This window comes from Ruditapes philippinarum, unplaced genomic scaffold, assembly GCF_026571515.1.
Source record: "Ruditapes philippinarum isolate M1 unplaced genomic scaffold, ASM2657151v2 ctg9689_1_1_1_1, whole genome shotgun sequence".
Lineage (NCBI taxonomy): Eukaryota > Metazoa > Mollusca > Bivalvia > Venerida > Veneridae > Ruditapes > Ruditapes philippinarum.
The window spans coordinates 1,952-25,997 of NW_026855836.1; the positions used below are offsets into that span (position 1 = coordinate 1,952).

At 32.9% G+C, this 24,046-nt stretch overlaps 2 protein-coding genes and 1 long non-coding RNA gene across 3 annotated transcripts; 1 reads left to right on the forward strand and 2 right to left on the reverse strand.

Moving 5' to 3' along the window:
* Positions 1 to 1,338: 1,338 nt before the first annotated feature.
* On the forward strand, positions 1,339 to 12,006 carry LOC132744547 (suppressor of SWI4 1 homolog). Its single transcript, XM_060733295.1, has 10 exons — positions 1,339 to 1,417; positions 2,446 to 2,607; positions 3,733 to 4,056; positions 5,050 to 5,126; positions 6,088 to 6,195; positions 6,555 to 6,668; positions 7,969 to 8,112; positions 8,825 to 8,967; positions 9,913 to 9,978; positions 11,198 to 12,006. Exons 1-10 carry the CDS (start codon positions 1,400 to 1,402, stop codon positions 11,503 to 11,505), a joined length of 1,464 nt encoding a protein of 487 aa, XP_060589278.1. The 5' UTR covers positions 1,339 to 1,399; the 3' UTR covers positions 11,506 to 12,006.
* A 1,354-nt stretch (positions 12,007 to 13,360) lies between these two features.
* LOC132744545 (cleavage and polyadenylation specificity factor subunit 4-like) lies at positions 13,361 to 20,053 on the reverse strand. Its single transcript, XM_060733294.1, has 7 exons — positions 19,871 to 20,053; positions 18,311 to 18,517; positions 16,477 to 16,572; positions 15,878 to 15,971; positions 15,305 to 15,473; positions 14,219 to 14,371; positions 13,361 to 13,598 (listed from the first exon to the last, which is right to left on the reverse strand). The coding sequence occupies exons 1-7, from the start codon at positions 19,971 to 19,973 to the stop codon at positions 13,512 to 13,514; spliced, it is 909 nt and encodes a 302-aa protein (XP_060589277.1). The 5' UTR covers positions 19,974 to 20,053; the 3' UTR covers positions 13,361 to 13,511.
* Positions 20,054 to 22,074: 2,021 nt separating this feature from the next.
* Positions 22,075 to 23,746, reverse strand: LOC132744548 (uncharacterized). The gene is made up of 3 exons (XR_009627714.1): positions 23,374 to 23,746; positions 22,556 to 22,827; positions 22,075 to 22,323 (listed from the first exon to the last, which is right to left on the reverse strand). It is a non-coding gene; the product is annotated as an uncharacterized LOC132744548 (long non-coding RNA).
* Positions 23,747 to 24,046: the final 300 nt, after the last annotated feature.

A 24,046-nucleotide genomic window follows, 5' to 3' on the forward strand; every position in this document is an offset into this window, starting at 1 on the left:
CCCGGTGATATTAAATATTTTTTTTATTTCCGGGGTCGAATGCCAGATGTACCAGGATCATCCGGGACGTTGCTGGCAGAGTTATGGATGTATTCCGGCCGTTCCCAGATCACCTGGACGTCTACCGGGGCTTTGCCGGGATGTAAGTGAGACTGTAGCTTAAATTATGTACTGCACTTCAGTCAGGCATCAGGGCAGTTGACCTCCAAAAGCGGGTTGTCCTTTTACCCAAATTTACATGTTCTTAACGTAATCTTAGCTTATTAAGTACATGTTATACCAGAAGATTGTAAAGTAAATGTATATACATGTAGATTTTAAAATTTTTAACCCGCAGACCTTACATCCGTATATTGGTTGTTAACATAATTGTCAATATTTTCATAACCTCATTTATGAATCAAAAGTTCACTATTCCTAAACTTGCATTATTTGTAAAAAAGAAGGTTCATATAATGGCTATACACGTAATAGAATAAATGAAGTTAATATACAAGTAAAGTACATGATTTTACATTCAGACATTAAACTTAATTGTCTACATCCAGATACTGGCTGTCTTCTAGGGATACATCATTCAGTTTACAGTCTAACCCGGTAGGCTATACACTTTATATGATCGTATAAGGGTATAAAAAGATGAACCTCCATATATTGGTTGTCGTCATTGATATATAATTATACTCTATCAGATTATGGGCGAACTGTTTTTCATGTTTAATTATTACAGGTAACATGCGTTAGGGGTGTAATTGATTACCTACAATTACTTATTATTGGTGATACATTCGGAAGCATACTGGTATGTACATCTCAAGTTTAGATTGCACTTTATTTAGGTACTGTGGCAGGTGACCACCATACACGGGTTGTCGTCTTTATTTTACCCAAGACAAACTATTTATTGGTGTAATTGATTTAACCCTTTAAAAAATTGGGTTGCCTTCACCTCAAATGACGACAATTTATGTAAATTCACTTAATAATAGTCATAACATAATGTGTTTTGTAAGTGCATAAATATACAAAGCAACTAAAAGTATACAATTTCACAATTATTAGCGTTATAATATACAGTAGAGACACGCACATATAGTTTCGTGATGCTATAAGTTGCTTTGAAAACATAACTTCAATTCAACGTAGATCTAATATTGCGATATAATTAGTTTTCTTTATTAAAATAAAAACTGATGGAGAAATAAAAGTACATTTCGCATATTTACGTCCCTTTCCATTCACTATAGCAGCGTTCACTCAGACGCTCTTTAACATTCGCGCTAAAAAAAACGCTTATAATAGTAAACTCCGCCTTACTCCAGGAAAGGGATGTCTTATAGCCTCCACCTACAAAAACACTACTTATATTTTCATAGTTTAATAGTTTGAGAAGTCAAAAATGGCTAAGAGAAGAAAGGTAGCTATAATTTTGAATTGTTATCAAATTGATATGCGATAATTTGGAAGGAATGATGTTCAAGTTTAAACAATGCCTTTTGTAATATAATTTCGCGACTCAAAGTGATACCAATTTCTAATTGGATTTTTGTGCCTCAAGTTTAAATAATCGTGTCATTGCATTGGAACTGAGGAGATTATATATTAACACATTTAGGGAATATGGGTGTTTCTACTAAGTTTCTCAGGATTTTTTTCCATATATTTTTACCTGGGACAAATTCCCTAGTCCAATATGTCAGAGGTTAAGCAGATGAAAGCTACACATCCTGCAGGATGAGAAATTTAGAATTTTCACTTGTCCTTCAGCATTGTGTACTTGTCTTGGAAATTTCCCGAAAATGCCTTATAGCCTACAACTTATACAAGTATAATACCAGTTTATTAAGCAACTGTTATTAAATTATATGATCATTCTGCTGTCAAAGTTCAATGAGTTTGGGTCCTCAGCTTGACAATGATTATACTACAGTAGAAAGGAATATTGTTTTCTGCTGTGCTTCCTGAAAATATGGTGAATAATTATAAGAATTTTTAAAAATGCATGTTGCGATTTATTTGATCAGTTGCTAATATGCAAGCTGCTGAATGTAATTTCTACTAAACATTTAACATAGACATCTATGTAGGTAGAGCTTATTTTAAAAGTCAGAGATGTAAAAACTTAAAATTGTTAACTAGTGCTGTGCCACGGTTGACCAAATTATTAAAGCAGATTATTCTAGTAGATATGGCACTTGATTGTAGTTATGAATAAATTGAAATTAGTTCAGTCTTATATATACTTTTACTTGTTGTTTAAATGACATTCAACCCTATCCCAGTTTGACAACACCTTGCCCTTAAGTTTCTCAAAATGGAAGGCTAAAGCCTCAGCTCTTTCCAATTTGTAGGAAAACAAACAGCCCTTCATTATGCAACAACATCTTGCCCTTAAGTTTCAATTTGTAGGAAAACGGCCCTTCAGTATGTGAATTCTACTTTCAGGGTAAAAAGAAGAAGACATCTAAGATTGACATTCAGGAACAGAGTTACCAGGATGCACCTCATTCATTTGTCTTCCATCGCGGACATGTTGGTAGAAATGTTAAACAACTTGTTATTGACACAAGAAATGTTATGGAACCGTTCACAGCTAAGAATCTTCAGGTATAAAAATAATGAACATTTTATTTCAAGAAGGTATTATCATGGTCTTACTTACAGTAGCGCCTTTAATTTAACAATGTTAAACACCAATTTGTATTCACAGATTATTGGCATGTTAGAAATGACATATGAAATATTTGCTGTTAGTTTATTGATACAGTGTACATAATTTATAATAAATTTTAGTTATTTTGTAATGTATTAATAAAACTGGGCAAGTATCCATGATGTTCAAAATAATGTGAAATCATTTCACTTTCTATGTGACTAATTATTTTATGTTAAATGCATTTATAGCTATATATTAAGTATTTTCTATGCTTAGTCTAAATTATTAACCTTTTACCTCATATAGACATGTTTTGATGGCTTTTTGCCCCCCCCCCCCCACCTTTTTTTTTGAGGCCTCAAACAGTGAGAAAATGCTCTATTTAGGCCTCAAACACTTTTTTTTTTCGTTTGAGAAATGTTGTTTAAAAAAAAGTGACCACTTTTTCGGAGCCGACCCCCATCAAAATGGTACATCAGGAGGTTTCCAGAAGGGGGGGGGGGGTTTGAAGGGGCCAAGAAAATTTTGGACATGTGACAGGCTTAAAATGACCTCAGGTCGATCTTGGGGTAATTAGTAACCGACGCTGAGAAGCCTTTTACTCATCTCAATTCATTGTGAAGTTGCAGCACTTTGAAATCAGTTCTGATGGGCAAAAAAAACAATGTAAAATAGTGATTTTTTGCAATTTTGAGACATACCCCCGTTGCAATGGTAACAGGAAATTTACGATTGAGCATGCTGTTACAGAGGCTATGGTCCAGTCAACATTTGTGCCAAGTTTCATCAGTATTGAAGCATTTTTCATAGTTGTATAGCAGTTTGAACTTGTAACAGGAGGCCTTTCAATGAAAACTGCCATTTTTCACAATAATTATGCTCATGGGGTAAAAGGTTAATAAACTTACTATGAAAATCACAAAAATAGATACATTGTACTTAAGTACTCGGCACAAATTTTGTAAGGATCAATGCTTAAAAGCTACACTGTACCATAATGTTTTTGACCAAGCTATGTATTAAAATTATCAGCATAAATTATCAACTAAAATATGCTAAATTTGTCTATTTTTTAGGTCAAGAGAAAGAATGTACTCAAAGATTTTGTGAGTGTGGCAGGATTTTTGCATGTGTCACATTTTGTCATGTTCACAAAAACAGACGTTGGTGTGTACCTTCGATTATGCAGGCTTCCTCGTGGGCCGACATTGACTTTCAAGGTTCATGACTATTGCCTCAGTAAAGATGTGATATCATCACTACGGAAACCAAATCTTGAACAGATCCAGTTTCTAAATCATCCACTTCTTGTAATGAATAACTTTAGTGGTGCCGGGAACCATGTCAAATTAATGGCAACCATGTTTCAGAATATGTTTCCTTCCATAAATGTACATAAGGTAAGCTGATTGAATTATGAACTGAACATTAAATAGTGTAACTAAATATTCTACCATGTGATATTTGTAAGTGTGTTTTGTTTTACTGAGGCTTTTTAGAATATAACATGATATGTAATGAGTTATTTAAGGTTCACAGTTTTCATATGTAATTATTTAATGGTAATAATGCTTGAAGTTATCAATGTGAATGAGTTATTAAAATATAATAATAGCTTAACTATAATATATTTTGTACAGGTATTCAAGTATGTGCATTAAACATTACTAAATTTAAAACTGATATACAATGGTTGGTCTTAACCGGCAAAATTGTCATTTTTTCTCGTAACTTGAAAACAAGAAACACTTTAGAAAGCATTATGCTGTGTTGTGTAACAGTGAGTAATTTTACACGGAAACAGGCTTTTTAGCCAAGAGTTTACATTGATGATTTCAAATCATTTGCATCTACCATTTTGGGTTTTATTTCAGGCAACAGCAGTAGATTTTTCCTTACAGGAAAGTTACTAGTATCTGGTCGTCTGAATAAAAGATAGTTCTAACTTTGGTGTCTTCCTTCACTTTTAAAATCTGGGTAGTCTGCCTTGTCTGATCTTATTAATATCAGTTGGACTTTAAATTTAGCCAAACAAAAACAAAGAAAGTGATACCGTTAGATATAAACCATTTAGATATAGACCGTCAGATATTGAATAAGATCACTCTGACTATAAACTCACCATATGAGCCGCTTCACGACAAAACCAACATAATGGGTTTGCGACCAGCATGGATCCAGACCAGCCTGCGCATCCGCGCAGTCTGATCAGGATCCATGCTGTTCGCTATCAGTTTCTCTGCTTATAATAGGGTTTGTAAGCGAACAGCATGGATCCTGATCAGACTGCGCAGAAGCGCAGGCTGGTCTGGATCCATGCTGGTCGCAAACGCACTATGTTGGTTTTGTCGTGACACGGCTCATATGTTCTTTACTTGTCTAAATGATTACAGGTGAAATTAAATGATGTCAGGAGATGTGTTTTAGTCAGCTTTGATACAGACACAAACTTGATAGACTTCAGACATTAGTAAGTATTACTGTAAATCATTTATATGGTTTACACTGTTATATTGAAATCTATGAGAGGATATACATATATGTATTATACTACTGTATACATCTGGTGTTTGAAAGTTTGTTAGTCATCTGTCCACTTGCTTAGCTCAATAGGGAGACCATTTGATCGGTAGTCCAGGCTGGTTTCATCCCAAGGCGTTATGAAATTTCTCTGCGACAATTGATTTAGGACATTTAATATCTTATGGTCATGTGTCTCTCACAGCTGATTCAGAAATTATTATATGGTATATGGGATAAGTAGTTGGTCATTTGCAGAGATATTGATAATATGAAAGCAAGTTATGTGAATTGATATGAGAAAAAATGTGTAAAAAATTGTTTTAAAGCCAACCAAACCAACAAATGAAACAAAACCAGTTTGTGCTTTTTTTGTAAAGATTTGGTTGACAAAAATATGTCAAATGTTTCACAGTATTTCAACAGAGTTATTAGAAGTCAGTATTTGAATTTATCACATACTTGTGTCGATTTTGCAACTCAGTAAAATGGTATTGCGCGGCTGAGCATATATTTTGACATGACATCATTTGCATCGTATAAACATAGCGTTAAGACGCATTAAATGTTAGCATTAAACTATACATGTTTCAATGAAAAATAGTTCTTTTTCACTTCAGTCTTTATATTTGGTCTGTGATAAATAGAATATTAAATTTGTGTAAGTTCATTACTAGATTTATTGAACTAGTTGAATTAGATAATATTATGCTTGTCAGAATATAATTTTATTCAACTCATTCAATAAATTCAGTATTTAACTTACACGCATTCAATATCCTCTATATCTGTTATAAGAACAGTATTATTTCAGAACAAAAGTTATTTCAAGATGTGCAGTTTTCATATTAAGAATAAGGATTTATAGTTAAACAGATGGTGTTTATAAAGAAATATCTTGTTTATTTTAGTAACATCAAAGTAGTTCCTGTTGGAATGACTCGTGGAGTAAAGAAAATTATGCAAGCAAAGATCCCCAATCTTGCGAAATATGGGGACATTAGTGAATATATGAACAGGTAAAAAATTGTTTCTTTCTGTTTGAAATACTTTAAGTAGGTTCTTTATAAAAACAGAAATCCACATTTTTTTAAATTCTTTTGAAATGGCAAACATGCGTTTAATGATGTTTTAATAATGGTTTTAGAGCAAATATTAGATGCTGAACAAATTGTGCAAAAATGTCACAGAGGTATGAAAATGTAAACAAAGTAGTAGTTTCGTACAAAAAACCAATAGAGCAAAATAAGTAAATTGTGTAGTAAATGAGTATTTTATAAACTGTAACAGTTACCAAAAATAGAAAGATGTTGAGCAATAAAAATCATAGAATTTCTGAGGCATAATGGGCCTTTAACAATGTGTTATTTCATTTCAGAGCTGGATACTCTTCAGAGAGTGAGGTAGAATTAGATGGTCCAATGAACGAAGTGGTTTTACCTCAGCAGATAAAGAGCAGAGGAAATATCAAGTCAGCTAAGAGTGCTGTCAGGTATTTGTTAATTTTACATTGATCACATATCTCTTTTTTCAATTTTGGATGTATGGATTGAACATTTTAATGTACATGTGAAGTCTAAAATTTTGGTTTGCGGATATTAAAGATTATTAGTTTGATGCTCCATTATAACTGTAATGCAAAGTTTGTTTCACCCTAGAGTGTGTTTTGGAATGACATTTCTGGCATTATGCCAATTACATTATATTTTAATATTTAGTTTTAAGGTATGTTCTAAAAAGGTTAACTATAGGCGTAGCTTGATCTTTTGTTTGTATTCAGCTCTCCTGGAATTTACTTGACAAATCACACTTGGGGCTTACAAAGCTGATGAGATCCTCGCCTTGTGAAACTCACTCAAATCATATACAGTAGAACTTCGGTAAGTCGAAGTTGAAGGGACTTGCGTAAAAACTTCGACACATCGGGACTTCGACTCATGAATCGCTCTCAATTCCATGACAAAATGTCGACCCGTGACTAGTCTATAACGAAACCTCTTTCATGTTTTTTTCCATCATTAATCTGATATTCACATTTTACAATGATAAATATAGCATGTTAAATAACGTTTTTCACGGCTAATTATTTGGACAACCCGTTGACGTATACAATAGAGTTACAAAAGGCGTAACAATACGAAAGGGCAATAACATAACCAACTTTTAGTATATATTTCGCGTGTTATTCTCACGCGACACCGGGTCAAGGATGTAATCAAATGAAAGTAGTTCTTACTGTTTACTTTCAAATACCACTACGGCAATTAAAATAGTAACGATTAAAGCATTTTATCACACATTTTATCGCAAACAAAGGCTGTTTGAACACACGGCTGTGTAATTTACACCTGTCACACAAACTGATTGGAAATCGTCTTCGCGGCCAGATAAGGTGTGAAAAATGTCTCGAGATCGACGGTGTCAAAATAATCGAACAACTTCGACTTATTTGTGGTAAATTGCACTAGATTTACTTAACACGGACATCGAAAAATTCGACACATAAAATCTCGACTCATAAATAGGTTTTTATAAGGAATATATAGGGGGAAAAGTCGGGACTTTAATTTTTCTTCGACACATCGAGAAAATCGACTAATCGAAGTTCGACTCATAGAAGTTCTACTGTACAAGGTCCTAGATTGAAAAACTCTTATAATATAACCCTATTAGAAAAAACTGTGTGTCAATTAGAAGACAATGGGTTGAAATTTTTTTGAAATTTTCAAGGAGTAACATGAATTACAAATTGTTGATATATCAGCATATTATTATATTATGTAACATTATAGATTGACAGAACTGGGGCCACGATTGAAACTAGAGTTGATAAAGATAGAGGAAGGTATATGTGAGGGTCAGGTCATGTATCACAGTCTGATAACAAAGACAGAGGCTGAACTTGCTGCCATGAAAGCTATGAGAGAGAAAAAGAAGTAAGAATGAAAATAAGAACTTGAGATTCTGTGTAATTTAATTTTTAGTATTTTTTTTAATGAAGAAAAAGAAACAAAATTTAATTGCTACTAAAAGTTTATATGAGGGTGCTCCTCATATTTGCTCCTCACTATTTTTGGAGGAATTCTTAACCTTGTTTAACAAAAACCATCCTATTGGAAGTTGAGCAAATATTTTCCTTATAGGAAAATGCCCACTTTCTTTGTTCTGATTTCACACAGTTATATAAACCGCCTCCGTGGTCGAGGGGTTAGAGTCGATGACTTCTAATCCAGTTACCTCTCTGGCATGGGTTCGATCCCCGGGAGATGCTTTGGTAGTTTAGCGCGGAGGAAGGTAGTCTAGTACTGGTGTAATTCTCCAGGAACCATGGTTAGGAAACTACCCGCCTATATGACTGAAATACTGTTGAAAAAGGCGTAAAATGAAACAAACAAACAAACACAGTTATATGCCAGTAATGTTATATGACATATATATATAAACATACAATTTTGACATAATATGTTACAAGAGTTTTCTGGGGAACAGCATGATCCTCTTTTTTCATGCTGGGTAGGATGATCAAAGTAAAAAAGGGGGCATAATTCTGCAAAACTTTTTGACAGAATTAACTTGCCCTTGGTAGTAAACAAGTATTTCAAGTTTGTTAATGATCCTTTCTCAATACCACAACTTTTCTGATTACAGGAAGGCGAAGGAGACAAGACGCCAAAATCAACAAGCAAATATACAGAAAAAACAACTTGAGAAGGAGAAACATAAAGAGAAAAGTTTAGAGGGTATCAGGAAAAAAAACATGGAGGATGAAGTGGAACAGCCTGAAACATTAGGTAGGTTCGATAACGCTAACATTCTGAGAAATATAATAAATGTATACATATTTATATTGGCATTGCCAGTTTGGTGTGTTTTTTTTTAAATTGGAAGTCAAGCGTTGATGGAATTGTGTCTGATAGCCAATTTTAAACATCATTACCAAATGTAAAACTGAAGCACTCGGCCATGGACATCAATTGATATCATGTCAACAAGACACTAGGAGTAAACAATTATCATGTTTCTTAAAATGCCGGCAAACTGTCTAATCGATTGTAGATCCTAAGAGTTATGAATGTTGTTATTACTTCACTGCAGGCCTGTGAATTTATCCAATATATCATATACGTGTTTGTTGTTAGTGCATAATTGAGAAAACACTATATTCCAGACTCCTTGGTTTAACATTCTCACCATTATGGTACCCTGTAGTAATCTAAACAGGGAGGAGAAAGGGAATTGTACATTTTATGATGATTAATCAATGTAACCTAGCACTGTTTTTCATGAATTAAACAAATAATTCAAGGTGTTGATAAGTTACATGGTGTACCTAGTATTAAGCTTATATCATCAAGAACAGTGGATCATAAACTATTCAATCTATACAGCTAAGTGTAAGATTATGTAATAAAAAATTATTTAAAATTGAAAGGGTTTCAAAAATCAAAAGTTACAATTTATGTCTTTGTCTTACCACAAGTCTCATTTTATCTGATAAAATCATTTAAAAGAACTCATTATTTTTTCCTGAGACACCAAAAATTTGAAAATTAGTCAATGATAAATGTCATATTATTTATGTGCCAGTTTGTGCTTGAAAAAATGTGTTGATGGAAATATATGGCCTCCCTCCATCTGAAAAGTTGGAATGTCACCATGTAGTCTTTCAGTGTCATTTGACTTCAAACTCATCTAAAAGGAAATATAAAAAATTTTGCGATATTCATATATTTCAGTACCTGCTGATGAAGATGATGACATTGATTATTACAAACAGGAAGTTGGCCATTTGCCAGATGCTGGTATGTTTTATATTTGAGCCGTGTCACGACAAAACCAACATAATGGGTTTGCGACCAGCATGGATCCAGACCAGCCTGCGCATCCGCGCAGTCTGATCAGGATCCATGCTGTTCGCTTACCAACTCTATTACAAGTAGAGAAACAGATAGCGAACAGCATGGATCCTGATCAGACTGCGCGGATGCGCAGGCTGGTCTGGATCCATGCTGGTCGCAAACCCACTATGTTGGTTTTGTCGTGACAGGGCTCATTTGTCATTTCTTATATTTTCTTTATAAAATATTTAATTATAGCTGTTGTTAGGAGGTAGTGCATTGTTAAGTTCTTCACAATAACTGCTGGAAGTGAACGGTTAGGTGGACTTACTGCTGAGATGCGTTCAAATCTTCGTAGAAATCTGACAAACAAAGAGGCCATTGGTTTTCAATTGAAGTCTAATTAAAATCATATTTGTTTGCTCTATGTTATAAGTGGTAAACACAAAATCAAATAACCCTTTCGATAATTATATTTAAAACTTTAATATACATGTATAAATACTCTTTCTTGAAATATTTCCCATTTGAAGCTTTTAGCGCCATAAGATAAATAGCTAATGAATTATATATATATTTGCCTATGAAACTTGAAATGCTTGTGGCAAAGGGATTGCCTTTTAAGGGTTGTGACCTAAGAATTGCAGCCACCATATATCCCTGCATGATATCAAGAGGCGACCTAATGGATGTGAATAACTGGAGTCTATGTATATCTTAGCTCTAGTAGGTGAGGTGGTTTTGACCCTGGCATTGCTTTGAAGTTTAAAGCCCTCGAGGTTCACCAAAATGAAATTTTCTGTTTCTGCACCATAAGATCTAATTGTGTTGGTGCCTAATAAAACCAAACACAAACAAACAAAGTCAGGTGGGTCAGCACTTCTTCGCAGTCAGACCAGACCATAAACTTATGTTCGTCATCTCTCCAGGAACGATGGTTAGGAAACTACCTGCCTATATGACTGAAATACTGTTAGGAAAAGGCGTAAAATGAAACAAACAAACAAACAAATATGTTCGTCACTTAACTATAGTTCCTCTAAATTCTAATTTTCTATGCAAAGAAGGATAAGTTCCATTATTAATATTCAGCAGCATAAAGGATAGTCTTGTTTTTATGACTTATTTAATGAATATATCAACAAATTTTAATAACATTTTATATATTATAATTGTTTTACAGATTCTTTCGTACCCGGGAAAAACAAACGGAAGAAACTGGTAACAGAAAGAAATCCAGTTGTAAAGAAGAGGAAAATTGATGTGAAAGGCAAAAAAACTGACAATGTAGCTAAAGGGGACAAAAGCTCAAAAGGCAAACGTGAATTCACTAAAGGGAAAAATGATAGAACTTCAAATGATAAAAACCAAAAGAAGTCAAAAACTGAAGGGAAAACACCATTTGATATAATGATGGAGAGAAAGAAGAGGAAAAAGAAGATGGTGGAAAAGAAGAAGAATAAATTCAAAGGGAAGAAAAAGAAAGTCTGATTTTATGGGGGATGGGGAAGAAGGCTGATTTTATGGGGATTTGGGAAGAGTGTGTTGAATAGTTCTGATTTAGAATTTCAATGGAATATTATGTTATCATATTGTGACCATATTTAAGATGAAAATTCAGACCAAGGTGTCCGTTGTTCTTAAATAAGTGGCACAAGTAGTTGATTTCGCAATGAAGTAATCTATTTGAAATTCAAAGTTTTAAATTCAGTACTACTATTTAATGAAAAAAGAACATGCTTTGTATTATTTTTATTTGTAAGTTAAATTCACAAACAAGACAAGTATTGTGAGTTTGAAACAGGAATTATGTCAAGGAATACCTTCTAATTGCAGAAATTGTAAAATTGTCACTGACTTATTGTTGATATAAAATGAGAAATTAGCAATTAAATTACCTCAAGAAGTTTGTAATTATAATTATATGGTGTCTTCAAGTATGTCCAAAATCTGAAAGAATAGACGTTGTTAATAAAGAGTCTCTAACCATAACAGTGTATTTTATTCTTGTTTTTGTTGGGGGGGGGGGGGGGAATGTTACATGCACTCATGTGCCCCTCCATGCATTATTTGAGGCTCGGATCGGCACTTGAGCAGAACCGCAAACCTTCGATAAGAGTGGGATAGCTTTCTAACATGAAAAGATCCAATGTCCCTTCCTGGACTCAAACCCACAGTGGTAAGGAGCAAGTGGTTTGAAGTCAACAACCCTAACCACTCGGCCAGGAACGTCCCTGCACTGGTTGTTTCAGTTTAATAACAGTACATATACTTCTTGCTGGTTAATTGCATGTGAAAACTAGTACAAAGTAAAAAAATATTAAACGGTAATTATTATTTTACAATTTATGGAGATAATGGAATTGACCACGTGGGTAATATAATTATACTGCTGTGCCACAAAGCCTGTTGAATTTAATAGTTTCTTTTAATAATAAAATATAGATGAACTCTTGAATTATTTTACAAATCACATCAACTCATTAGACGAAACTGTTCCAGGCAGGGACATCTTTTCCTACATATTGATGTGTAAATTGTCAGAAAAAAATATCTTGTTAGACAAAACTTTTCCAAGCAGGGACATCTTTTCCTACCTATTGATGTGTAAATTGTCAGAAAAAAATATCTTGTTAGACAAAACTGTTCCAACCAGGGACATCTTTTCCTACATATTGATATGTAAATTGTCAGAAAAAAATATCTTGTTAGACAAAACTGTTCCAAGCAGCGACATCTTTTCCTACATATTGATGTGCAAATTGTCAGAAAAAATATCTTGTACATAAATTTTGGAGTGATCTTTGGGTGATCTATTATAACATATCCCTTTTCTTGTATTGAGAAAACTTTAGTAATGTTTAACATCTTGGAAACAATGCTGGATTCAACTTGAGAATTATTTCAGTTAATCCTGAACCTCTCAGTCTTGTTAGGAATTACTTTCATTCTCAAAGTGTATAAAGCTATATATCAAGTGCTAAAATTATTGTCTAAATTTAAAAAAATCTTCCAAAACAAAAGTATAAAATAAATATTCTAGTAAATTGCCTTAGAATTGAATGGTGCATACAAAAAATCATTGCTAAACAGATGAAAGCCTACTTAAAATAGCAGTATCTTGTTGCGGAACATTGTATTCTATTATATACAATATTTATGTGTGTTAGATAACAGAGATGTTCTATGTTACAATTCTTTCGAGAATCAACCTTAAGATTATGAAACCAATATAATTTTACTGTTGATAAAATTTTATAGAAATATTTCATAAGATATCTTTATACCCCTGCATATAAAGATATAGTCTCACTAACACATGGTGACAAAAAACAAACACAAAAACCTCCATCAATTTTTATTTCATTTTATTTTTTTCTTTAACAAAACATGTCAGACAATTAATGTATCTATAAACAATGAATTTGATTAATCAATCTTTACAATATGAATTATGATATTTTATGTCGAATAATCAGCAATGATAATAAACTAAGTTATGATGCTGGCTGCACATTTGATGAACTAAGGAACGCCAGATCTCCTTTTGGACATCTATTTGCATAGTGGCCCTTTAATCCACACTGAAAACAAAAAAGAAGATTACATTTTAAAAGTTTAGCATTTGTTAACATAATATCAATCAAATCTCTCTATCATCACTATGTGATAGTTCTTTAAAATGTTCTTATTGTAGTCTAAAAAGTACAATGAACAGATAAAAAAGATTAAGCTTAAGCAGCATGCCTCCAGATTCTTGATGATTATGATGAAAACTTCAAAAATGTCTGGATTTCAAGTGTACAAATCAAGTGATATAACCTTTTCTAATGCAGTTACAGAAATAAACTTCTAACTTTTCAAACTATACAGATATTTCTTAAATTTCAAAAGTGACAACGTTAAAGTTAGGTGATCAAAACAGTAAATTGTCATATATTTTGCATGATACATTCAGTGTTTTTAACACCTGTAGTGCAAATATTCATATATTTTCCAAACTTTAAATATATTTTTCTCAAGACTTTTTTGAAGAATCATTTCACCCATCTGAAGGCATGCCGCTTTAAATAAACCAAATGTATCATTTTTTCATCATAAACGGCACAGTGAGAATATAAGTATATACACATAAAGATAAATTTAAAAGTCGCTTCTTTCTTTAACTTAAACATCAAAATGTACAAAAAATCAATACACCTACTTTGAAACATGTGACAAAGTCAAGATTCTGGTTCGGTTCATTATCTGGTTTAAAAGTGAATCCAAGCCTAGGTTGTCCCCTGTGAGAGTAAGCCCCTCTGCCATAGTGATATCCACTTCCTGGTATACCAGCACCAATACGAGTTGCACCCGGCTGCAAAAATATTGTCGTACAAAATAGTTAATTATTGGAGATTATTATAACGCATTATTTGGACAAATCATCAATTTATTGCTAAATGAATGTTTACAGCCCTTAATTAATCAGTATTTGACCCCTTGACCTGCCAGAATTACTACTTTTTAAGTGTAATCTCCCTTGCTTCCTATACAACAGTTACATAGAGTATATTGAATGAGTGTAGTTTAATACTGAATTTATTGAACAAGTTGAATAAAATCATACCATGCTAGCCTGTGGCAAGCATGATATTGTTTTATTCAACAAGTTCAATAAATTTAGTATTGAATCTGCACGGATATAATATTCTTTTTGTCACATATATAAAATAAGAACAGTAAACTGTAAAAATGAGTAATTTTTCAATGATACGCCTATAGTGTAACGCTAACATTAGCGCGCTTTAACGCTATGTTTCTATATAACGCAAATGATGTCACATCAAAGTGTTATTACACTAGTGTAATATCTTTTTTATTAAATGGCTTATTACACTCCTGCGCCGCGGTTTATGTGATAAAAGACGCATATCATGTAACACATGCAGTAATACTTTAAAACAAAGAAATTATTCTATGAAGTACTTTTATATCCAAATAATATGATACATATATCTATAAATAATATCAAAATAATATCAATAAATATTATCTAAATAATATCAATCAACATTATCAAAATGATATCAATATCATCCAAATGATATCAATATCATCCAAATGATATCAATAAATACTATCCTGATAAAATCAATAAATATTATCCAAGTATCAATAAAAACTTGCACTATCAAAATAATATCAATAAAGACTATCCAAGTAATATTAATTAATAATACCCAAATAATATAAAATAATATCAATTTAATATATCCAAATAATATCAATACATAATACAAACAAATACCTTTATTTCTATTGTAGTTGCACTAGTTGAAACAACACTGGGTACAGAGTTGGCAGTAATTTTTGGACACTGGTAGGACTTATGACCACTCTCCCCACAATTGTGGCATGTAACTGTCTGGTGGAATTTCTTTGTTTTTTCATCTTGTACTGGCAAATCATAACTAGGACTGTAGAAAAAAGAATCTTAATCTTTAAGCTGCTGTTACAGAAAATGATTAGCCTTTGCTACCAGTATAGAACCAGCCTCTAAACTGCTGGCAGCTGTTCCATTTTTTAATTTTCATAATGAAATCCCTTAATCTATGAATGGACTGTTCCAAATTAAAAGCCGAGCAAGTCCATTACAGAAATTGAGCAGGTTAAGAGGTAAAATAAAGAAGTCATACATGTACTAAGTGACGCAACCCTAACATTTCCTACTTTTCTAATATTTTTCACAATGGCAAGCTTGAACTCCTGTACTACATCAATTTCTTACGTTAAATCAGTCTGTTAAAAAAGAATTTTACAAACAATTAAAGCTAATGAAATCGGAGAGAATAAGCTACAAAACTATAGAGTTAAAACTTACTGCATGAATTTACATTTTGGTCCATCTAAACAGAATCCACATAGGTAGTTTTGACATATCAGCCTTCGCACATGACGGTTCTTGCAATTTGGTCCTGAAATGATCAACGATTATATCAGTAACAGTTCATAGAAACAGAAAATGTTAGCTAAAATTATACTTCCCTAAAGAAACAACATTAAACAGTTTAGACAGAATTTATTTTAGTTCAATCATGTTGGCAGCTATAAATTTATTGAAACACTCTCTAATCCATTCCTGGAACCAACCAGTACTAAGCAATGTAAATTTTCTTGCTCAAGGAATGAACAGTTTGGTCCTGACCCAGTTTGAACCCAGCATTCCTTAAATTACTATAACTGACGCATTAACCACTCAACAACACCACAAATCATCATTTCATAATTAAGTAATCTGTTGAATCATCATATCATACGATATTTTGGGAATCTTTAAGCAACTAGAAATGTACCCATAGGTTACAGATACCCTAACATTCTACTCTTTTGTCAATCTACCGACAAGAGAAAGTAACAGTGTAAGTTGTGTAACAGCAGGATGACTGGTCACTATTTTTAGAATAAGATAATAATACTCACCATGTCTACAGAATCCTCTGTCATACCAGGGACAGTCTTTAACTTTCTGTTCAGGATCAATGTGTAGAAATGGACATTCTTTATTATTACATTGTCCTGAAAAATGAAAGTAAGACCAAAAACATGATAAAAATGCCCATAAAACCTGGTGTAGGACAGATTTATTGATCCAGTACATGTAAATGGTACTGTGAGTAGGATTCCAACATGGGTATACATGTCTTCAACTCTTGTAGGCAAATTATAAATAAATGGTATGGTATGTTGGAAAAGTATATCCATCCTGTAGGAAAAAGATGGTATTGTTAATATAGGACATGTTTACTAATCTCACAGAATGAGATGGTACTGTACTGTAGGTGAAATTGAATAGGTGGAACATAATTATCTATCTTGAAATGTTTTAGGCAAAAAGATATTTCTACGGGTAGAAAAATGATTACCTACATGTCAGGCCTCAACATTAGCGGTGGTCCATTGGTCTGAGACCACCTGATTTTGGCAAGGACCACCTAATTTTACAGGCAACTGGTCCGTTAGACCACTTGAATTTTCCAAATGGTGCAGGGCTCATCTGGGAGAATGGTTATTTGGTCAAAAAAGGTTTTCTATAATTGTTGTTTAAAACCATTTCTCCGATGTACAGGTATATGTTCATTCATCTCATTAGTTCAAAAAGGTCTTAAGACATCCATAACTTTTTATTAACTCGCTAACAGTGTAGTTAAAAAAGTAGAAAATTATTTTAATAATTAAAGTATAAAATTCATTCAAATGTCTCTAGTAGTAGTACTGCATTGAATTTATAAAATTGTATCACTATCGGATATCAGATAAACACATGAATAATGGTGCAAACAAAGGCAAAGGAAAAATTAAATATCTAGTAATCTTTGGCTACTTTTTTAAACGATCAGAGATCCATTTTTTTTCTTATTTAAAGTACTTTAAAAGGTTATAAATACTTTGTCAAAAATAAATAAATTTCAACAAACAAGCATGTATAATAAATCTTTGAGGAAGATAAGCTCAATTATAATGTAGGAATTTTTCTGTTTATCATTAATATTTTATTGTTTCAAAGACAAGAATATAATAACTTAATAGTTTAATAAAAAATGTTAATCTATAGAAAGCAATTATTATTCTTATAAGATGTACCAGGAAACAGCAATGAGTATTTGAATAACAGTAAGGAAATAATTAAGTCATTCACAAATGGTTTCACTATTCCCTAATTTGAGTTGCGGAAGAAGTCACTTAACCGAAGTATGAGTACTGTCATGTATTTTTCAATGAGATAATAAATACTTAATAGGATTACAATGACTTACTATCTGATCTAAGATTGAAATAGAAAAAAAACATGTTTTCTTCAGTTGTTATAAATCTAATAATAAATATGTCTCTGTCACCAATTTCAAGTGTAGTTCTTCTAAATCTGAAGTTTCCTTAAAAACAAATGAGTAACAAAAAAGATGGACCACCTCAGTGTGTTCAGAAAGGACCACCTGAATTTTGGATCCAGTGGTCTGGCATACTACCTGCTGAAAAAATTAGTGTCGAGACCTGCATGTATCTTTTACGGAAATATGGTACTGTAAGTGGGACATGTTATCTTGTCTTGCAGGCAAATAGTTGGAACTGCGGATGGAACATGTCTGCTAATAGGCAAATAGCACTCTGGCTGGGACATAATTACACATCTTATAGGCAGTTTAAGGTTTAATAAAGATATATTTTAATATTATGATAAGACAATAAATAAGAATAAGATTATTACAATTTAAAAAAGATGAAACATATCAACTTATAACAGACTGTCTAAACTTACCATATTTACTGAAAAAGAAGCATTCAGGCATCTTTGTCATGTCAAACTCGTGCAAGAACTCACAGTCATCTCCCTTCTTACAGAGACCCCTCAACCAATGTTTACAGACCACAGTTTTCTCCCCTTTTATGTGTCTAAATGGACAAGCTGTTGCCTTACTACATCCTACTGAGGTCAAGAAAAATGTACATATGGCAGCTCCAGATTCTGAAATAAAAAATCAACAATTCACAACAAACGCAACTGACAACATTAAAATTTCTATATGACATAATTCAGGGCTCGACACCAACGATGGTCCATTAGCCCGAGGCTACCTATTTTCCTCAAGAACTACCTGAGTTTCAAAGCTGGATGTCCCGTCGGGCTACTCAAAATTTCAGTGACCTGATGTCTCTAAATTCATTTAAAATAATAATAGATTAAAAAAATTTAGGCTACGATTCAAAACGAAATATAAATTAATCTTTCTAGTAAATAATTATCCATTGGGTCGCTAATGATTGTAAACATTAAGCGCCGCCCGCGCACGACATGGGCCCTGAGGTATAATTGTGTCTTCTGTTTATCTCCCTGACATCCTTTAATAACTAAAGTAGCCGAGAGAGCAAATAGTGCCCGGCTTTGTTTGCCAGGCTATATACTATATGTGTATATCTTAAAGGAAATCGGATAAAAGACGATACAAAAATATATTGGATTCAATACTTATCAGTGAATTTTTCTATCATTTCTAGTTGGCACCACCATTTTTAATGCACAAGGATTTTTCAGGTTTACAATACCGTATAAAAATGACAGATGTTATTTTTTTATTTGCAAATGTAATTTGGAAATTAATAGATCGGTACAAAAGGGTTTCATCACTTTCATGCTATGCCTTATTCTCATCGATTCGTGCCTTCTCATCGATTCGTGACCTAAATTATTGTCTGGAATAAATACTTCTGCAAGAACATACACCATCCGAAAACTACACAAGTTTTATTAGACACTCCATTTGACAATTCTATCCAATCAAAATGCGTAATTGAACAGGTGTAAATGAGCTTACCCTACAATCAGCTGATGACCTAATTACTTTAAAATATTCGATATTGATGTATTAATTTATCAAACACACTTAATATTAAGCCAAAAAAATATTCATTATGCTGTTAAAATTTACTTAAGACTTAGAAACATATATTGATCAGATCGGACTGAAAATAACCATGCGAACATTTAGTGGTGTGAGCACCTATATTTTGATGACGTCACAGGGTGAATCGGATTTCACGAATCGATGGGTAAGCGTCCAGCTGAGCAAGACAGTCATGGTTGACATGTTCAGATGCTCTAATCTTTGAGCTGTTGTTTTTAGAAGTAATTTAAAGTTTTTGAACTTTTAGATAATGAATTTATTTAACAAATGCACTTATTGAACTGTATGTATGTCTGATATTTGTTGTGCAAGTGCAATTTTTCCAAATAAGAGTCACGAATCGACGAGAGAAAAGCATACATGTACTTGTCCGAATTAATGTTATCCGAATAATATACACTAATTGAAAAGCTTACTGTCCATTCCAGGGAAGGGTAAAGGCATTGATCCAAGTTGATTATTGAGAGCAATCTCAATATCAAATGTAATATGAGAAACTGGTGCAACGACATCCTGCATTTTGTTGATAATTTACAAATTAAATAAAAGTAAAATACAAAATGCGTTCTGACAGGTCTAATATAACAACTAGTGGTAATTATTGTTGTCATCTCTCTTTCATCCATCCATCATTATCTTTTGTGCATAAATAAAACAGTGATAGGTGGTATATGGGTATTAAAGAAACTCATTTGCTGCATAGAAAACCTAAATATGATTTAGTTTTAGGTCTGGATATTTTGTAATAAATGATATACTTTCACAAACTAGCTGACGGATAAGAATTCCCAGCTACAGACTATGACACAAATAAATTTGATAACTTAAAGGTATCGGACTGTATATTGTGTCCTACAAAAAAGAAGCTGATGAAAGATCTGATATCATTATATTCCAATTTTAAAGCACAAACGCTTCATTTTATAAAACAAAGTGTGAAATGAAATGTATCACGTGATCATACATGTATCTCATGTGTGTGTTTTGTTGTTGTTGTTTTATTTCTATTTAGTTTATATTTTGCAGACGTCAATAATTTGGAATAAGTGAAATTAATTCGTATTTTCCTATTTTTACTTCTTGTCGGTTCTTGTCGGTTCCTGACGGTTCTTGTCGGTAATTAGGGAGACCGATAATTTGGTGTTTAATACAGTTCATGATCTCCGCTAATCTATATTGAGTCTTAGTTTCTTGATGAAGATTCAATCCAGACTTTCTGTTAAATTGAATAAACTAAAACAGCTGAATTTAGAAATGGCGGTCCTCTTCTTGTTTCAGTGTTTGTCCTATAATTTGTAAATGGTGCAGAAATGTTAGTTTGGTCTATATATAGCAGTACAAAAGTTAACATTTAGTTGTTAAAAAACATTTTTGGCAAATATGGATTTGGCAAATATAAGTTGAATGCGGGCGTCTGTATATGAATTCATCTAAATTATATGTATATTGTTCACGAGTTTATTATTATATAAGATTATTAAAGCTTTAAATAGCTTTTGTTGAAACATGTATATTTATTGTTCGTATGATATGTTTCGTTGAAATAAAGCATACTAAAAAGGTTTCACATTATACCTATTAAACAAACTGGACCGTCGAATTCATGATATATGCACGGATTATATGAATGCATACATGTCACATGCATAATGTGTCGTCATCGGTCAATTAGTAAACCAAAATGATGTCTAGAAATTTACTTCTTGAAAGTATTTCAAAGTTTTCAACTATTCTGTTTCTATGAGCATGTTTGAATGAAAGTATTTTTTTTAACTTACGTTAATATAGTAAAGCACGGGTTATCGTTGAAATGCTTTTTAAATCATAATTCAAGCTTATCGAATTTGAACCCGATTTTATTATTTTTATTATTGTAATATTATAATAATTATTATTTTATAATGCACTCTAAATTGAACGAATTTATATATTTCCAACATAAAAAAAAACGTTATCATGAAAGATATTTTGAACCAAAGTACTATCTTAGTCATGTGGTGATTTATATCTTGGCCGTGCGGTTACACAGTCCCACCACGATGCTTATTTATTAATATTCGTTAAAGTAGATAAAAAAGAAAGGAAACTGTGGAAAATAAATAAATTTATCGTCAAAAATGTTATTAATATCATGACAAATGAGATAAATTTGCGTACAAACAAAAGTGAATATAATGCAGGAGATGATATTTATGGGTAAACTTGTACAATCATATGAAAACTTGTTTGACATGAGATTTCGCGATACAGAAAATTGTTTTTTTTTTTACTTTTTTGTTATATCCTTCTACTTGATCAAAGTTTATTTGACATGTCTTGTTGATCAATATTTCACGTTGTATTACACATATTCTGGGTGAGACTTCACAACTTTGCACTGAACTTATATGTATGATACAGGGAATTCCCCAGGATTTTTTTTAAGCGCTACACTTTTTTTAGACGGGGGTGGGTGCGGGAGGGGGTCTTGGACCCATACCGCGTGTCGAAAATTTTTGCTATTTTAGGTGTCAAGATACTGCTGTGGGCTGTTTTAAAACAAATAATGAAAGCTTATTTTTATTATTTATTTTTTCCATATCCAACAATTCAAATGAATAAACAATTATATATAAGTTCACAACATGTGATCAACATTTATATGTATGTGTGTGTCCCATTTAAATGAGTATATTTCAGTTGTTTTTTCTTCATTAACATCATTAAAAATGGGCCTGTTACCATGCCTTAACTGCCTTCTCAAAGTTGAAAGATTCTAATGGGGGTCCTTGAAGGGAGACGGCAAGAAGATAGTTTAGAACTTTAACAGAGAGACAATTCCTGTTTTCAGTCTTAACTCTCTTCAAGCAGCTGAATCCTCGCTCACAATCTGAAATTAATAAATGAAAGTAATCATTTATGTTAACCTGATGTCTTTTATTTATTTTGTTTGTTTGCTATGAATTTTTGAAAATTTAAAACTTCCAGTCTGTTTAAACTTAACTAAGTAAAAAATAATTATATTTGAAATGTTGAAAAACTTCTAGCAAAGTGTTACACATCTGCAACTGTCATTGGAATTTCATTAATGTCCAAGAATGAATCAATTTAATAACAATGACCTGCAGTAGAGGTTGGGGAGAGGAGACCCACAGCAACAATTATGTAAAGAGCTGGATGACTGGTAGAAAGGTTGCCGGTAATCAAGGTTATGGTCTGGTGGGCTTACTGATCAGTCCCCTCTAGACTGGCATGTACCGTGCCACTGCTCCATATCTACACCAAAGTGCCTGGCCAGCTCCTGTATGTCCTGACAAACCAATGCTTTATAGGGGCATGGACAGTAGATTGCACTTCACAAAGCTGTCCATGAACAGACTCGATTAAAGAGGGCCTGCAAAATATTTTTTTTTTTCATTTTGGGGATTCAGTTAACAGAAACAGTTTACAAGATATTTTTACTCTTTTTTTTCAATTAAAAAAGAAAATGACCAATGGGCTGTCACTAAGTGGGATTGTTGATGTAAAGTTTTTGTTGTTGTTTTCACTCAGTTGCAAGTTGATAATGAACAGTCGATAATGTTTTCAAAGTTAAAGTACCCATCAATCAAATTTATTTCTTAATATCTATGCAGTTTAATCAAAGTAAAATCCGATTATCATGTATATATTAAAAAGCAAAATGATCCTGAGACAGTTTTAACGACATTGCTCACCAAAAAACCCTTAATTGATAGTGATCTAGGCGCATATTATTTTTTGAAATCTTAATACTACAGTACTGCTTAGACGTAACGATCGTAAGAAAGTGAAAGATGAAATTGAACATAACACTAATATCAAGATAAATAACCCATTCATCCTTAAATATCAAACTGTTATATCGCATGTCAATTAATGCCAATTATACTATCAAAACAATAAAAGTTATTACACCTACCTGAAACATGTAAATATCACACATGCCGCGGTTAAATTGCACCAATCTCAATACACGGTAATGACAACACCTGAAAATGCACCAACAGTCGTCTGCAGACATCGATGACAGGTGTCTGTGACGTCACACAGTCTCAAGGCAATCAGTGTATCGGGTTGTGTATACGTCTCGGGTAATTATCTACACAGGACATGTACATGTATATTGGCTTGTATATTTGGCTTATTGGGGTTAACTTATAGACACGATAGGAAGGAATATCGGTCATTTTTTATAGCGCTATGATAATTTTAAGCGCATCGGGAATTCTTGTTCTGAAATTTTAGCGCATCGGTGCCGATGCGCTAAAAGCGTCTGGGGAATTCCCTGATGATATATTTATAGTATAGAACTGTCGCGATTGATTATAAAGGGATTGACAATACAAACAATCGACTTACCTTCCACGTCTGGATCGTAGCCAAGCTAGGAATTGCCTAATTCTTCTTAGTATATATTATACACAAATATGGCGCCCAACTGTCGGACTAAACACACTAGTTCCGGTTGGTCCGGAACCTTCCGTTAACTTCCGTCAACTCCCATAACCAGTACCATACGGTACTACACTCCTCCCCGTCCTATTCTTTAGGAGGGGTCTGTGGCTCCAGGAAGTTAACCAAGCACTGACGCC

What these genes read in the sequence shown, in the direction of transcription:
- LOC132744547 (XM_060733295.1), top strand. An exon ending in TTGATAGACTTCAGACATTA is followed by an intron (nt 5,127 to 6,087) that starts GTAAGTATTACT and finishes TGTTTATTTTAG; the next exon opens with TAACATCAAAGTAGTTCCTG. An exon ending in ATTAGTGAATATATGAACAG is followed by an intron (nt 6,196 to 6,554) that starts GTAAAAAATTGT and finishes ATTTCATTTCAG; the next exon opens with AGCTGGATACTCTTCAGAGA.
- LOC132744545 (XM_060733294.1), bottom strand. Translation starts at nt 19,973, where the DNA reads ATGCAGGATGTCGTTGCACCAGTTTCTCATATTACATTTGATATTGAG. An exon ending in CCAAAATGTAAATTCATGCA is followed by an intron (nt 15,474 to 15,877) that starts GTAAGTTTTAAC and finishes TTTTTTCTACAG; the next exon opens with TCCTAGTTATGATTTGCCAG. An exon ending in ACTTTGTCACATGTTTCAAA is followed by an intron (nt 13,599 to 14,218) that starts GTAGGTGTATTG and finishes TTTTGTTTTCAG; the next exon opens with TGTGGATTAAAGGGCCACTA.